Here is a 15,004-nt window from a genome sequence, read left to right on the forward strand (position 1 = left end):
CTTGGGGGGGGGGGGGTTGGGGGAGTGTCGGGATGCAAATGTTTCTACTTTGTATAATGATGGACAATTGTGTATTTACTGTCTGTTCATAGTAGATTTATATATAAAAAGAAATGAGTATATTATATATATCTATACATACTGAAATACTATGACCTTGTTTTTGAAGTTGGTATTGAAAAATGATACTTTTCATGGCTGTTGCGTACAGTCAGTTAGTGTGTCCCTGAAGGCACCATTTGCTGTCCTGGGTTACAGTCGATTACGTGTTGAGCAGCGTTTTACTGGCTGTCTTTTTGTCTTTCAACAGTGATGACCAGTTTGTTTGTTTTTCTAATCCCATTGGTACCATAACACTGTTACAGTAGGTGTGCAGTCAGCCTCACATATTCATGCACATACTTGTACTATTCTATGCTTTTTTAATATTGTTATGTGGGTAGATGTTATTGTAGAGCAACAAAAATCTTGGCTTGCATCTATTCACTTTCAGTACTTTACAAAATGTGAGCCTACATTTTAAAATCTGGATTCTACACTTCTCAAAAAGGACCAGTTCAACGTGCAGTCTCTTCACTTTTCTTCCTTTAAAGATTTACAAGTTTGTCCTCCAACTTGTTCGAAAGAACAAGAAAAATTAGGAGGGTGGACTTAAATTGGGACACGGCCACGCTGTACCCCGACATTAAATCACAATGATAGCTCTGCAAATCATTTTGCACGATCATCACTTATTTTCTTAACAGGCCAAATGTGCTCAGTTTTAATTTGAATTTACATTTGTCAAGTTTGCATCATTAATCTCATTCTTCAGCTCTGGTCTGTAGGTGATGCCTCCTGGTTTTCAGAACAGCCTGACTTTTTTTTTTCTGTATCCAAAAAGATCACAGGTGTTTGAGCCCTCCAGCAGCCCACATGTCTTTGGGTGTCTTAAAGGACACCAAAACTCCATCCTTTGATTTTTTTTTTTTTTTTTGTGTGTGTGTGTGTGTGTGTTTTTTTTTTTTTTTTTTTTTTTTAAAAAGATATCTATGTCTTAAAAAACAGAAAAATGACAAAAATGACATTCTCATATTCTGATTGAAATTTTCCAAATCTTAAGACTTGCAAGGAGTAAATTTCCTCATTTTGACTGAATGTAAATGATCCTTAATGGCAGAGATGACATCTCTCCCTGCAAATGCACCTTTTACATTACATTACATTACATTTAGCTGACGCTTTTATCCAAAGCGACTTACAATAAGTGCATTTCAACCATGAGGGGACAAAACCCAGAACAACAGGAATCAAGAAAATCCAATTTCTTCAAGAAAGCCAAACCTTCAATGTCACGTGTACCCTAAAGGTTCAATGTGTAGGTTCTAGGGGCATCTATTGGCAGACATGTCATATTATATTCATGGTTGTGTTTTCATTAGCGTATAATCACCTGAAACTTAAGAATTGTTGCGTTTTTTTTCTACCTTAGAATGAACCCTTCATATCTACGTAGTGAGCCGGTCCTCTTCCGCAACATGCAGCACCGCCATGTTTCTATGGTAATCCAGAAGGGACAAACCAAACGCCGGTTCTAGAGAGGGCCTTTTTGTTTTTTCGGCAAGTTTTACAGCCACCGTAGATTCTTGAACACGCCTGGAAGGAGAGGATGAGGCAAGGGATGTTCAGTCGGTTGGAATCTGCAACCTCACCACTAGATGCCACTAAATCCTTAACTCTGCTCCTTTAAATCACCTCCTTTTCCATCACTCCTCCAAATGAGCAGAGGTCAAAGTTCAGACCATCTAAACCTCGTGTCATCTTCCACCTAGTAAATTTACAAGGACAGGGGAAATGTAGGCATGAATTTAAGTTTGGTTAAAAACACATCTAAGGCATATGCATTTGCAGAAGGACATTGGAGGGCATCATATCTGTCATTCTGTTTTGTATTTTGCTTTTTTGTACATTCCCTTTTATTTAATCAGACACTTACAAAGACGCATCACTTTGTAATTTGGGGCCGAATTGTTGTGTGATACTTGCATGCAGGGGTATTTGTGGTCAGGATGTGAAATAACATACGATGAGCCTGTCCGGCATATCACCTCAACTGGGATACACTGACATCTCCGTGCATTTTAACACTCTTGAAGAGATTTTTTTCAGGAACCCGGCCCAGAACATTCCCAGAACCTTTGCACAGCAGTGCCAGTCATAGTTTTTCTACTGTTTAATGCTTTGGTTTGTCAAACGCAGCCAAAACTAGCACAGTCTGACTCGTCTGGCCGTCTGTCTTCACTGTTAGTCTTAAAACAATGTCCAGTAACCAAAAAGAAAAAAAAAGAAAAAAAAACATCAACATTCCATTTTGTTATAATTTCCATTTATTAGGAGGCAGATCTTTTTTTTTTTTTTTTTTTTTTTTATTATTTTAACCCTCATAGGTCCAAGAAGTGTCTGTTTATTTAGGTGGCCTGGTCTGACTCCACTCTCTCTGCATGATCTGTGTGTCTGCATGCACTGCCTACCTGTCTGTATGTATGTCTGTCTGTCTGTCTGTCTGTCTGTCTGTCCGTCCCCTGCCACGTACCAGCACAAGGGATCGAGCACTGAAGGACATTAGTACTTTCACTGTATCCAAACTGTCTTATCTCTTTTACCGCTTTTTTATTTGTTTGTTTGTTTGTTTCTATTGGGGAAGAGGCGGGGTGCTTTCCATGTTGTGCTTTTACTTGTAGCAAATGGAAACATCAAACCTGGAAGACTTCATTTGAATATTTAAAAAAAAAAAAGGGGGGATGTGGGGGAAGGAGAGCGGCTGTAGGTATCTAGTACAGACAGTAGATTTTATTGTATTTATGTAGAAAAACAAATTGTTTTAGTGGGACGCTTTGTACACTGCAACAACAGAATGGACTTTTTTTCCCTCTTTAATACCAGGCAAGATGTGACTGGTGGATTTTGTGGGAAGACATTTTTGTTCTTTGTCACATCTGGACTTATCAAAGGGCTCCATCCAGATGCCTGGTCATTGTTACAGTCATCCATTCCAATACATAAGCCAGTTATCTCTATGACCACTGTGGTTCAGAAAAATAAAAAAAAAACAGTTCTAGGTTTACATATGTACAAAATGCACATTCTTCTCTTTTTTTTATCAGTTATGTTTTTGACTTGTTCCACCATTGTTACAGAAATAGTAAATTTTTCTCGGGAACCTTTGCTCTAACATGTTGTCTTTGACATCTACAATATAAAGTATTGTTTTGGAAAAACTGCAATGTCTTGGTTTTTATGTTTATAATGTTGGTTTCTAGTGTCTCCCACCATCAGAACACCAGAACTGTTATCTTCTGCAAAAATATGACAGGTCATCCAGTGAGCATTTGTTTATGTTCTGTAGTTACTTTTAACTGTACTGTCCCACTGCTTTAAATAGTCCCGCACTGATTTAACACTTCTCTCCTAACATAGCTGGATTTGCGATCTGAGACGGGTACAGTGGCCAGCAACATTTATATCATGCAGAGAGCTCTGGTTGTAAATGCTTATCTGCAGTCAATATACGAGAGAGGGACACTGAACTGACAAAGATCAGTAAGTTTGTCTGTTGTGTGAAATCTTATGAATGTAATACTATAGAAATATAGTATATAATGCATCAAAACTCTACTACTTCTGCTCTGGTTGTAATATAAATATCTGAGTGTGCATCTTTGTGAATGTACTAACAATTTCATTAGTCATGAAATGCAGCCCGATGAAGAGAAAGTAGAACAAATTCTATTTTTTTCCCCCTCCTAGTAAATGCCTTTTGTATTACATCTACTTAATTAGGCTAGTTTGAACAAAAGGACTGTGATTTTACTCGGGTATGGTTTTTGGCCGCAAAAAGCTTTAAATAACTTTTCGGACACAAAGTAGTTCTCCCCAAAACCTGAAAAGAGTTCCCCTTTAAATCCAGAGGGAGGCATCATTGGCAAGAATGGCAACAGGGGCCCCACAGTAGCTCTGACTGGGATTAGCCACCCATTTGGAGAGGTCAAAGGTCAGAGCTAGTGTCCAAATAAACAGCAGTAATTCCCTGTTGGTGGTGGAACTAACGCTAAGACAACAGTCCGAAGGCAAACAAAACCAATCCCGCCTTTCCTCCCCTCAAATAAACATACATTCCACTGCTTTCAGTCAAACTCTGAATTCAGTGACAGTGTAAATAATACCACCGCCACGGGCTTTGTAGGCTCGTCACAATCTCTGTAAATCACGAAGGTTTGAGACACCATGCAGAGTCGAAGGCAAACGAAAAAAGACCACATCTCTGGTTCCTTGCGGGAATTTAGCTAAATGGAGACGTGAGGGACAATATTTACCATTTTACAGATTCTGAAAGGAGCTCTGAAGGCTTTCAGAAGTTAAAAAAAATAGAAAAAGAAAAAAGGATGACAGTAAAGCTGGGAATGTGCCCTCTTTATGGTTCCTCTGTGGCTGGGGATGCTCCAACAACAGTGCTCGTGGCACGCAGACTGCCCGTCTCACCTTTTAGTTCACTGTATCTCTGTTAGGTATTGACAAGCAACCCCCCCCTCCCCCCGTGCCCTCTGAGTCGGGTCAGAGGAGAGGTGGAGCCCTGCTGGTTGAACTTTCCCCTCTCCCTGAAGTCCAACCCACGAGATGGTTCCCTCTTACCACAACAAAAGGACTGAAATGTCAGTAAGAGATGAAATCTCGGAAACCCCCCCCTTTTTTTCTATTTTCCCTCTCGTTTCTCCGCAGTGACATTCTGGTCTGCGGCAGCTCTCTTGCCTTGCTCATCTTCTTGCAATGCCGGTCGTTATCAGTTAGCTCTGTTATTACCCGGCCACCCGTATGCGTAAAAAAAGGCCTCATCCTCCCAGCTGTGCTCATCGCTGCGCTTTTTAATTGCAGGGTCAAGTGACTCCAAATGGGCGATGAGGCTTTGGCCAGCTGCTCGGATGACAAATAAAACTAATTATAGAAGAGAGGAATTAGAAACAAATTTAGATCATCAACACAGACATGCCAAAACTTATATAAGGGCTTGTATGAAATCCCAGCGGTGTCTCTGTCAAGTAAAGTCGATTAATTCTTGGAGGATAGAAGGCCAACAAAAAGTTGAAAAAAAAAAAAACTTGAACAAGCGGAGCAGTTACCCTCAACTTATTTTATTCCAAGCATGACTTTGGGAGCAATGGAAATGCACACGACCAGCCTGTAGCCGTTTGCTATTCTTTCCATTGGATGTTCCACCAGTCCAGTTGGGGCGTCTGATCCATAGTGTATTTGAAAAGCTGTGCAGCATTTGCTTGTCTTGCTACTGTATGTGTTTAGTCTGCCGTTCGGCATGTACTGACATCAAAAGGGCACACATGGCTATGGGATGCTACAGCAAACATAACGCTGGGATAAGGTCACTTTCATCTTGGGTGTCAAGAGTACAAAGTTCAGTGACGGTCAGCATCCCAAGCAAACGGTGTCTGCCTGGCTTTATCCACACAAATGACTAAAATTTCCCTCTAAGCTCAGCGATTCTGGCGAAGACAGGACATGTCAAATGCTCAACAAAGTATCTCCTATTTACAAAAAAAAAGAAAAGGTAAACAATTAATCTGGTTTATGTCGTTATATTGCCTCTTTGCAATTACTGTTGATCAGATAATGACTACAGGGAACACATAAGGCCATTTACTTGCTCTTCAGCCATGTTTCCACATCCTATTATGTAGGCTTTATGATCAATTTGTTGTTATTGTCACTGAAAAACATATAAAACAAATCTCTTTTTTTCTTGTTTTTAGATTTGGCACGAGAGCCGTGTTGTATGGATGTTGCTTTACTCGAAACCCGCCACTAGGGGGCGATGCTTTCTTGAACGCAGCGGAAGGGGAGGGGCCACCAACCCGGAAGCTTAAGTTGTTTCTGAAACTACAATGTTTTTGTTGTTGTTGTTGTTGTACCACTATACCGTGGACGCGTAGAAGCTGTCAGCATGTTTATTGTATTCGTGAAAGTGGGGTCACGAAAACACGCCTACGTTTCGGTGAAATTAGCAAAACAAATGCCGGCCGGTATCTTGGCGCGTGATGCGTTCAAATATTACGGTCGTCACTTCCGGTAAATTCAAAACGGCCGCATACGATTGGAGACAACACGACCCTCGTGGAAATTCACACATTATGCAAATACGTGTATTCAAATGAACGTGTATATGTAAATGTACTAACGGGAGTACGCGAATTGAGATGGGAACTACCTTCTCCTCTACAGCCTCAAGTCCTCAGCTGAAGGTGAGTAGTATGTGGGAAACATTTCTGACTTTTACATGTAATTAAGGAAGGAAAGAAGAAATGATTCGGGCGGTGCCATCCCATTACTCAGCCTCAGAGTGACTTTGGAAGGCAAATTATCATTCTGGCATTTTTTTAATTTTTTAATTTTTTTTATATTGACACTGATCTCCATTAGGACAATATGAATTCAGTAAGCATTACAGATCAATGGCAAAAGATTCCTGTTAATGCTTTTTTTTTGGTGTTTTTTTTGTTTGTTTGTTTGTTTGTTTGTGAACACAGCAAACAGTGAAGCCTCGACATCTTCCAGCTGGCTTTCATCTGAACCGGTGAGTGAAGCTGTAATTATAGTTTAGCTTACATGGCGGACGCTAAAGTTAGATTCCCTCTGAGTTAGTGCACACTGAAAATATGATCCGTGTGAATCTTTGTTGTCAAAGCGTTTCTTGGCCGTCCTATTGAAAAGGTAGCAGATGCTTCGGGTAGCAAAGAGGTTGACTGATTTATTCAGGAATAAAACTGATGTACTACTTTATATAAATGTTGTTATTGTTCACAGTCGTTCTTCTGCATTTTATGTATTTGTGTGTATATATATATACACACACACACACACACACACACACACACACACACACACATACATACATACATACATACATACATACATAAATATATATATGTGTGCTTGTGTGTGGAAATTGGCTCTGAGCCTCACAGCACATCTTCCCTTCTGGCATTGTCCACAGTCCATCTGGCCTCATCTTATATATATATATATGTGTGTGTATATATATATATATATATGTGTGAATATGTGTATTATATTCCCATACATACTGTCCACAACCTGCAGAGCTAATGATGCATTCAGGTTGCATGTCTCGGCATTGACTTTTTATTTGCTTAAGGCCCAATTGATCACATCCTTATTAAGACCCGTCACTTCATACATAGCGCTCAGTTGAACAACACATGCCTTTCTGGTTTGACAGTGTGTCAGTAAAGACACCGAAGTTACACCTCGTACCTCACAGAGCGTTTGAACAAAAGCATCTGCCCAAACATTCATTTGTTTCACAGCTCCGCTCTCTCTCTGCCTGCCAGGGCTCCGAGTAATTGTCCTCCCTTGTTACATCAACAGTAATCCCATCCAGAGAGATGCGAAAACAACACGACAGATGAGACTCTGTTCGTGTACAACAGCATCAAATGTAAGATAGTTTATTTGTTTGTCACAAATCAGAAGTGAAAGGTGGTTTCTGAACTGCAGATGTGTTATCAGTGGAACACAGAAAGGAAAAAAGAAACATCACTCACACACTTTCATACACACTCACTCACTTTCTCTCACGCACACACACACACGCACACACACACACACACACACACACACACACACACACACACACACACACACACACACACACACACACACACACACACACGCACGCGCACACACGCGCACACACGCACACGCACACCCATCAGGGTCCATAGGACACTTTTGGCCGAGCAGGACTGCTTTTACAACTACATCTTGCAGTCCAGCTCCACACCCTCCATCTTCCAGAGTTCACTAGAAGCCAGGGGTGAGCCGTGCAGTAAACAGTGAGAGTTTAGAGATAAGAGGATTACATGGACTGTAGCGTTTAATGATTTAATAATAAAAAAAAAAAAAAAAAAAAAGATCCACATTGCGCTTCAAAGGATTGGAAAACATTAGAACGAGTAGACATTTCCTTGAAAGAGCAGAAAGAGATGGATGCTACTTAATAGTGGTTTCACATCTCATGTATTGTCGTTGCGTGTCGGCATGCAGGGATTTCTCTCACAGTGTCAGCGACACCATCGAGAGAGAGGGGGGGGGTCACGCAGTTTGCAGGAGGATACAGTAACGGGTATGAGGAAGACAATCTCTCCTGTCACACATCTTTCTCAAGGATGTGCAGCACCTTGACAATGTCATGTTATGTAAGAGTTGTTCAGGTAATCATCGTGTAGATTTAATATCGAGTTGGAACAAGTCGATGCGGTCAGATGATGTTCAGAACTGTCAAGCTGCTTTAGAGAAAGAGAAACGTAAATGTGAAGAAGTTAAAGAGCGGATAAAGCAGATATAAGGTGAATGTGTATAATAGTTCTCCAGCCTTCTGTAAAGTAATAATCTTTTTTTTTTTTTTTTAATTTTTTTTTATAAAAAGCACCAGCCTAAAGCCTCATGATTTTGCAGGCAGGTTCTGTGCCCGGTCAAATAGGGACTCTGATTAATTGATGCAATGAAAGAAAGGTGGAGACGAGCTGAAGAAACAGGCTAATTCCTTTTTGTTCGGGGGGGAAGCCGACGCTCTGAGGCGTCACACACTTTCTCCTCTCCATTTGAGCTATTAATGCATAAGATGCTGCTCTATTAGTTTGCCTTTAAACATCTTGGATGCTGAAGAATACCACTTTATCTGCCTTTTGCAGCAATTAGTGAGCACAAAGACTTCCCTTTCATTTGTGAATTTCATACTCAGCACTATTTCACTATTGTATAAACAGATATATAATGATTAGGGAGAAAATAATGAGAAAGAAATGAGTGTGGCTGCGAAAAGTATTCAAAATTATAACTTTTTTTTTTTATAATGCAATCACATTCTTGATTGGCCTTTATTTTAATTTCTCCTCCGTGTTTATAAAGCCTGTTCTTTTCCTGTTTAGAAGGCCAACTTGTGCATGAAATACAGAATAACAAACGCATATTAAAACTGAATGTCTTGGCCAAACTAACAGCAGAACAAAGTCCTTATTATTCGCTCATTTCATCAGTTTTACAGTTAACTTGATAAAGTGATCCTCCATAATACACAATGGGCGAAAGAAAGAGAAAGATCAACACTGGAGGCATATTCGAAGTCTGACTAACGCTTTGTGTATCGCCTTGATGGCAGCCGACACAGCTGACTCTCAGCTTTGCCAACACACACACAAATACAAATAAACATACACACAAACTGAGGAAGTTTAGTCAAGCCAACGTGAGCCTCCAAAGTGGTGTAAGGTTAACCTTTGGATTTTTTTTTTTTCTATTGAACCAGACGAATACAGAATACCGTTTGAGGCGCATACAGTGTAAACCTTTACTTTATTCCCATTTTACTGCAAATTAAAGTTTTGTAGCTTTTTCCGTCTGATTTTACGGGAAACATCTGGATCTCTCGCACCACTGGTGCAGTGGCCCCGGGTGATTCTGTGCTGCTCAGCTGTGAGGGCCCGGGATAATGAGCAGGTATCAAACGGGCTCCTATGGATAAGCCGGCCTTGGTAGGAAGGGCTGCCCAACAGCATCTGAGACCACCATGCCAAAAGTGACTGCACACTGTGGCATCTGTTCCCCTATAACACGTTTTTCTGAAAGATTTAAGAAAGGATGTGGCCTATTATTGCTTGAACATTTTGCAAGGCATTAAAAAAAAAAATAGGGACTGCAGGAATATTTGATTCTGAAAAATCCAATTTTTCGACATTTTGTATTGTCATGGCCCAAATTTAAAAGGGCCGGATGTTCAGGTTTCATGAAGGGAGGGTCGTGTCACAGAGATCGCAGCAACACATGGTGCTCTGCGTCAGATAAATCAATTTAAAATTTCTTGAAATTAATCGAGGTGATTCTCCTTTTACACATCCGGCCGTGCAGCCAACTTTGTGAGCAACAAGTCAAACAGAAAGGCAGATCACCACTGAGATCATTTCTAAAATAAAGTAGACCCTCTGTGTCGCAAAATTTTGACCTTTAAGTGTATTCTTCGAGTGGATAATGTCAGTATTGTGCATCAGCATCTTCGCAAACCAGCAGGAGGGTGAAGCCACTGACGTTGCAGGTGCTTCCTTCTCCAGACCGCTTTCACAGACCATTAGAAAAATCAGACAGACCAGCACTAAGATTATTCCATTAGAAAACAACATTTTATAGCATCACCATCATGCTATAAGTCTTTTATTTAATCCTGGATACTATAGATACTTGATACTTTATACAGCTCACCACCTGCAGACTGCCAGTTTAAAGTGTGTCAGCCTGTATCTTAAAATATAATACAGGATTCCTATATTTAAAGCCAGAGGGTAATGTGTTTGTTTAGCTTGTAGTAAAATTAAGATTTCAGCAGCAGAGCTACAGTGCACTGTTTAGCTGAACCAGCCACAGAGAGACCAGCCTTACACCAGCAGCCTCGTTAACAATGAGCTCCTTTTAGTGTTTAGATTGCATCTAACCACGTCTGGGAAAAACGAGATGTAGGCCTAAACAGTCTTAATGTATTAAAGAGTGAGCCGCTGAGATTCAAAGGAATTTCTTTAGTTGGGGTCCTTTTTTTTCCTCTCTCTCTCGCTCTCTTTTCGAGCTGCAGGCGGAGTTATTGTCCTTATCTGCGGTTCTTGGGGCTCTCTGCTCGTTAAAGGACCCAAAGGCATCGCCATTTGAAACGATTACTTGTTATTTAAGTGGACAAACATTTTATGGCTGAGCTTGAAACCGGCTCAAATTTCCTCCACTGTTAATGAAGCTGTGTTTTTTTATGGTCTGCTTTTTTTTTTTAAAGTTTCAGTTCCATAACAAGAGGAGGGGAGAGCGAAAGGGCAACTTCTCACACCCAGCAGAGGAAAAAAAAAAAAAAAAAAAAAAAATGTGGTGAGCAAACGAGTCATATTCTTTAAGGTTGGTCTGAAAATTCAACTTTTTACATTCATATTTGAATGTATTTGAATGCCGCAAAATGTACTTCTTCAATAAAAAATAAAAAAAATGAACCATATTCATTCAAAAATACGTGTTTTAATAAATAAGCAAAAACAAAAATGTACATTGGACGGACTTTGGATGGAGACTTGCTAAAGAAAGTCGGTGACATAAATCCATGCAGCGGAAAAAACTAAATTGCATTGGTCCCTTTACAGGCTATAGGCGCACTTACACAAGTATGTACAATATGCATTCATTTATATATATTTATACTTTGGTTTAAAGTCTTTGAAAAACTAAATATATTTCCCTCTAAAAACGATTAAAAGGATGGCTTTGCTGAAATAGAGGCTGTAAATCCCGAGCTGTTCGCAGTAACATCTTTTGGCCTACACACATCGCAGGGCTCTGTCTTTTTTCTTCCTCTCTGCCACAAACAGCTCCAGACAGTCAGAAGCAGTGTGATGGATCTGCACCCACATACATACTCCCTGTAAGAGTTTGTTGTTGTGGGTCACATTACGTCTCTTCGCCATGCCTTTGAGGTCGATGGGTTCTTCAATAATCCCTTTGGTTTTCATACTTTGTAGAAGTAAACAGTCTGTGATGGAAAATAGAGAGAAAAACAGAGAAAACATTATTGATATGGTGTGTATATGCATTGAAACGTACAGGCTATTGATTTGGGTTTTTTAAGAGGAAGGATATCTGATGTTTTTAAAGCGTTCACTGGCTCCCTTAAACATGAGGGAAGTCATTAATGAATCAATTATTAGCCGCTGAGCTGAGTAAAACCACATGGCAACAGAAGAGCAAGAACATTTGTTATTTGAATCATACAGATGCAGTGAAATACAGAAAAACAGTTTGGTTTTTTTCCAGGCCTTTTAGTTTGAGGCACCCGAGTAAATTCACGCATTTTCATTTTGCTGCAGATAAGGGAAAAAAACCCTAAAACAATAAAATCCAATTCCTCAGGGCAACATTAAGCCCACAGTCATTATCAAAATATCAGGACGTTCACTGAAGGTCACAGTTTTAAATGTTTATTTTTGAAAAGGCCTTACATCTATGAATAATATTCCAATGTGAATTTTTTATTTTCCCACTTTAAATCCATGCAGCAAACTTAATACTGTTTACTTCCACCCAACGTTAAAATTTCTGTTTACGTCACATATTTTGAGAAAGAATTTTTAAAGCAGCCTCAAGGCATCTGGGTTTCTAAGGTTATTACGCATCTAAATGCTTTGTTATTTTCTTCTACATTTCATGGAGGGCAATTAAACTCTGCAAAAATAAAATGAAAAAAACTAAAAAAGCACCTTCAAATTTACTGAGCTTACACAAATCACTGTAATGAACCTGATTCCTCTCCCCCACGGCACCGGGTTTGGTTTATAAAACAACAAAGCCTCGCTGATGAGCAGTTACGACTGGGCGGTCTGCTAACTACATGTCAGGCCCACGAGAACTAAACAAACCCTGCTTCTGGTTATTTGAACTGAAAAGTTTAGTGCCATCCACTTTGTTCCCTTCACGCTGCATGGGGAGCTTCAGTCAGACCATCTGATAAGAAGTATAAGCTTAAATAAACTGCTCACATCTGTGCTTGTATTTTCTTAAACAATGGAACTGTGGCGTGGATTCAATTAGAGCAGCTGTCAGATATTTCAATAAAGCTAAAAGTGACTAAAAGAGGAGTAGTGATGATTGACATCATCTTTTTTTCATAGCGTTTTGCTATTTTTTTTTCTCCCTTTTTCAATAATGTTGCTAAATTGCAAGGTAAAAAAAGTCAAATTAAAAAAAACTCCCAATTTTTTTTTTTTTTTTTAAAGTACCCTCTTCCTATAAATGCTGCACTGATAACGTTTTGGGCTCTCCAAACGTGCGCAAACCGAGGTGCAAATCTGCAAAATAACGTGACCAAATCCCGATTGCTTGTTAATACGGGCCTCTGTTTTTATTGTCTCGCACTGGCTTGAACTTTCATGTCCAGCCGAGCTGCCCATTCCTGCGGTCTCCACACAGGAAAGCACTCTATTGTGGATATAAATTACCCGTGGAGGCACTGCAGCTGCGTTTTGGTGCGGCCCTGGATTTTTAGTTGTTTTTTTTTTTTAACCCCACTCTTTATGAAAGGCTGTTAAGAGGGACTGAATATTGATCAACTGCAAAAGTCACAGACGGGCTAATTTAATCTGTTCCTGGGCAAAAATAGAACCAACAGAAACAGACGGGGCGTATTTTGATGCCCGGCATGTGAAATTGTTCGGAAACTATTATTTGTATTAATCCGCCTACTTCCCTCCACATAATCCCGTTCTCAAAATACGCAGTCTATTTTCCACATCCTGAACTACACTTTTGTTTGACTCGATTCTTGCGGGATCTTATTGACAAGTACTCTGACGAATCAGTTGTCACCTAGAACCCCGCATACAGCAGCAGTCAGATGCGGAGGCGCAGCCTAAGCGTTGACAGGATGCTGAGGCCTCAGTGTGAAATCTGTCACACGCGTTATGAGCGCGCACAGCTCAGGCAGACTTTTGAGCGCACGAATTCAAATTTTGGTGCACAGCTGATGCACAAGAACGTTTTGGTGATCACCTCAACGACTTCCCTCCAAATACCAAAAACACGTGGCCACTGCAACACCTCATAACTACTCACAGTTTGCAGGAAATTAATGTAGAAAAGTGATCCAGTCAATACAAAAATCATTACTTCTGCTATTATGCAAATATTCTATGTTCTTGGCTTCAGCTCGCGATACCCACCGCTTTGGCATTGTAAGTGAAGGTCTCTGGTGCTAGTGAGATGCTGACATAGACCAGGCGCCCTCCATCCTCCACACGGAGAATGCGTAACTGAGTTTTTCGTGCGCTACGTAGCTGCAGCTGGACATCTTGTTGTCCATCTCGTCACTCTGCAGCACCTGACACAGAAAATCTATGTATCTGGAGGCCAGCTTCAGCGTCTGTATCTTGCTGAGTTTGTCCGACGGCAGCGTGGGGATAATTTTGCGCAAAGACGCAAACGCCTCGTTCAGAGACTGAGTCCGTTGCCTCTCCCGGACGTTGGCCAGGACCCGCTGGTTCTGCAGCTCCTCGTACGACTGAGTGCTGCTCGGACTCGGCTTTTTCCCCCGTTTCCCTGGACCCGGGCTGCTGCCGCTGCTGCTATCCTCGCTGGACTTTTTACTGTGTCTCCTCTTCTTCGCGAAGCGTTTCTGCTGTCTGTCCAGCTCCTCCTCGCTGGTCACCAGACTATCCACAGGGGAGACCGGAGAACTGGAGCCCTCTTCCATTTCTCTCTTGAAGAAATGCAGGGATAGAGACGAAAAAACGGTGTCCACCTTTGAAGCCGTGGTTACCAAGATGTATAGATATCCTTAATGATGAGAGGGAATAATTTCAGGACGTATCTCTGTGCGCTTCTTACTTTAGAAGACACCGGGTTCAAACTGGCGGTTGGCACGCTTCTTCTCTCGCAGGAAGTTTTTTCCTTAAATTTTTTGGGAAACTTTATCCCGGTTTCAGATGCTAAATAGTTTTGAGAGAGAAAGGGGAGGGCTTTTTTGAGACAGAGGGGGAGCCAGTGTGCTCCTTGGTCCTCTAATAAGCAGGAGGGACCAGTCATGGTTTCGTGTATCTGGGATGACTGAAACAAGGCACTATATTTACTGTCAAAAGAATCGGATACCTCTAGCTACTTTTTTTTTTTTTTTTTCTTTAAGTGCAAATATAGCCCCATCAAACATACCAGTTCTTCAAAGACAGGAAATCGAAATTTGAGATATTCTTTTCTGAGATCCCAAATTTAATCATAACTGATCAAATTACTAATTAAAATATTCTATAAAAAAAATGTGTTGCTCGTTTATTGGAATACTTCTAATAGCTTTCTATTTGTGATAAATAGTAACATGTTTTTTTATTTTATTGTGGGACTCATTTTTCTCATTCTAAACACATTATTTCTT

The 15,004-nt window shown here is 40.5% G+C and overlaps 1 protein-coding gene across 1 annotated transcript; it reads right to left on the reverse strand.

Moving 5' to 3' along the window:
- Nucleotides 1-11,112: 11,112 nt before the first annotated feature.
- On the reverse strand, nt 11,113-14,518 carry twist2. Its single transcript, XM_069698927.1, has 2 exons — nt 13,800-14,518; nt 11,113-11,617 (listed from the first exon to the last, which is right to left on the reverse strand). Exon 1 carries the CDS (start codon nt 14,327-14,329, stop codon nt 13,832-13,834), a length of 498 nt encoding a protein of 165 aa, XP_069555028.1. The 5' UTR covers nt 14,330-14,518; the 3' UTR covers nt 11,113-11,617; nt 13,800-13,831.
- Nucleotides 14,519-15,004: the final 486 nt, after the last annotated feature.

Source organism: Brachyistius frenatus, unplaced genomic scaffold (genome assembly GCF_029030835.1).
Source record: "Brachyistius frenatus isolate BFR_SWC_R1_liver_20210118 unplaced genomic scaffold, ASM2903083v1 Contig_28, whole genome shotgun sequence".
Lineage (NCBI taxonomy): Eukaryota > Metazoa > Chordata > Actinopteri > Embiotocidae > Brachyistius > Brachyistius frenatus.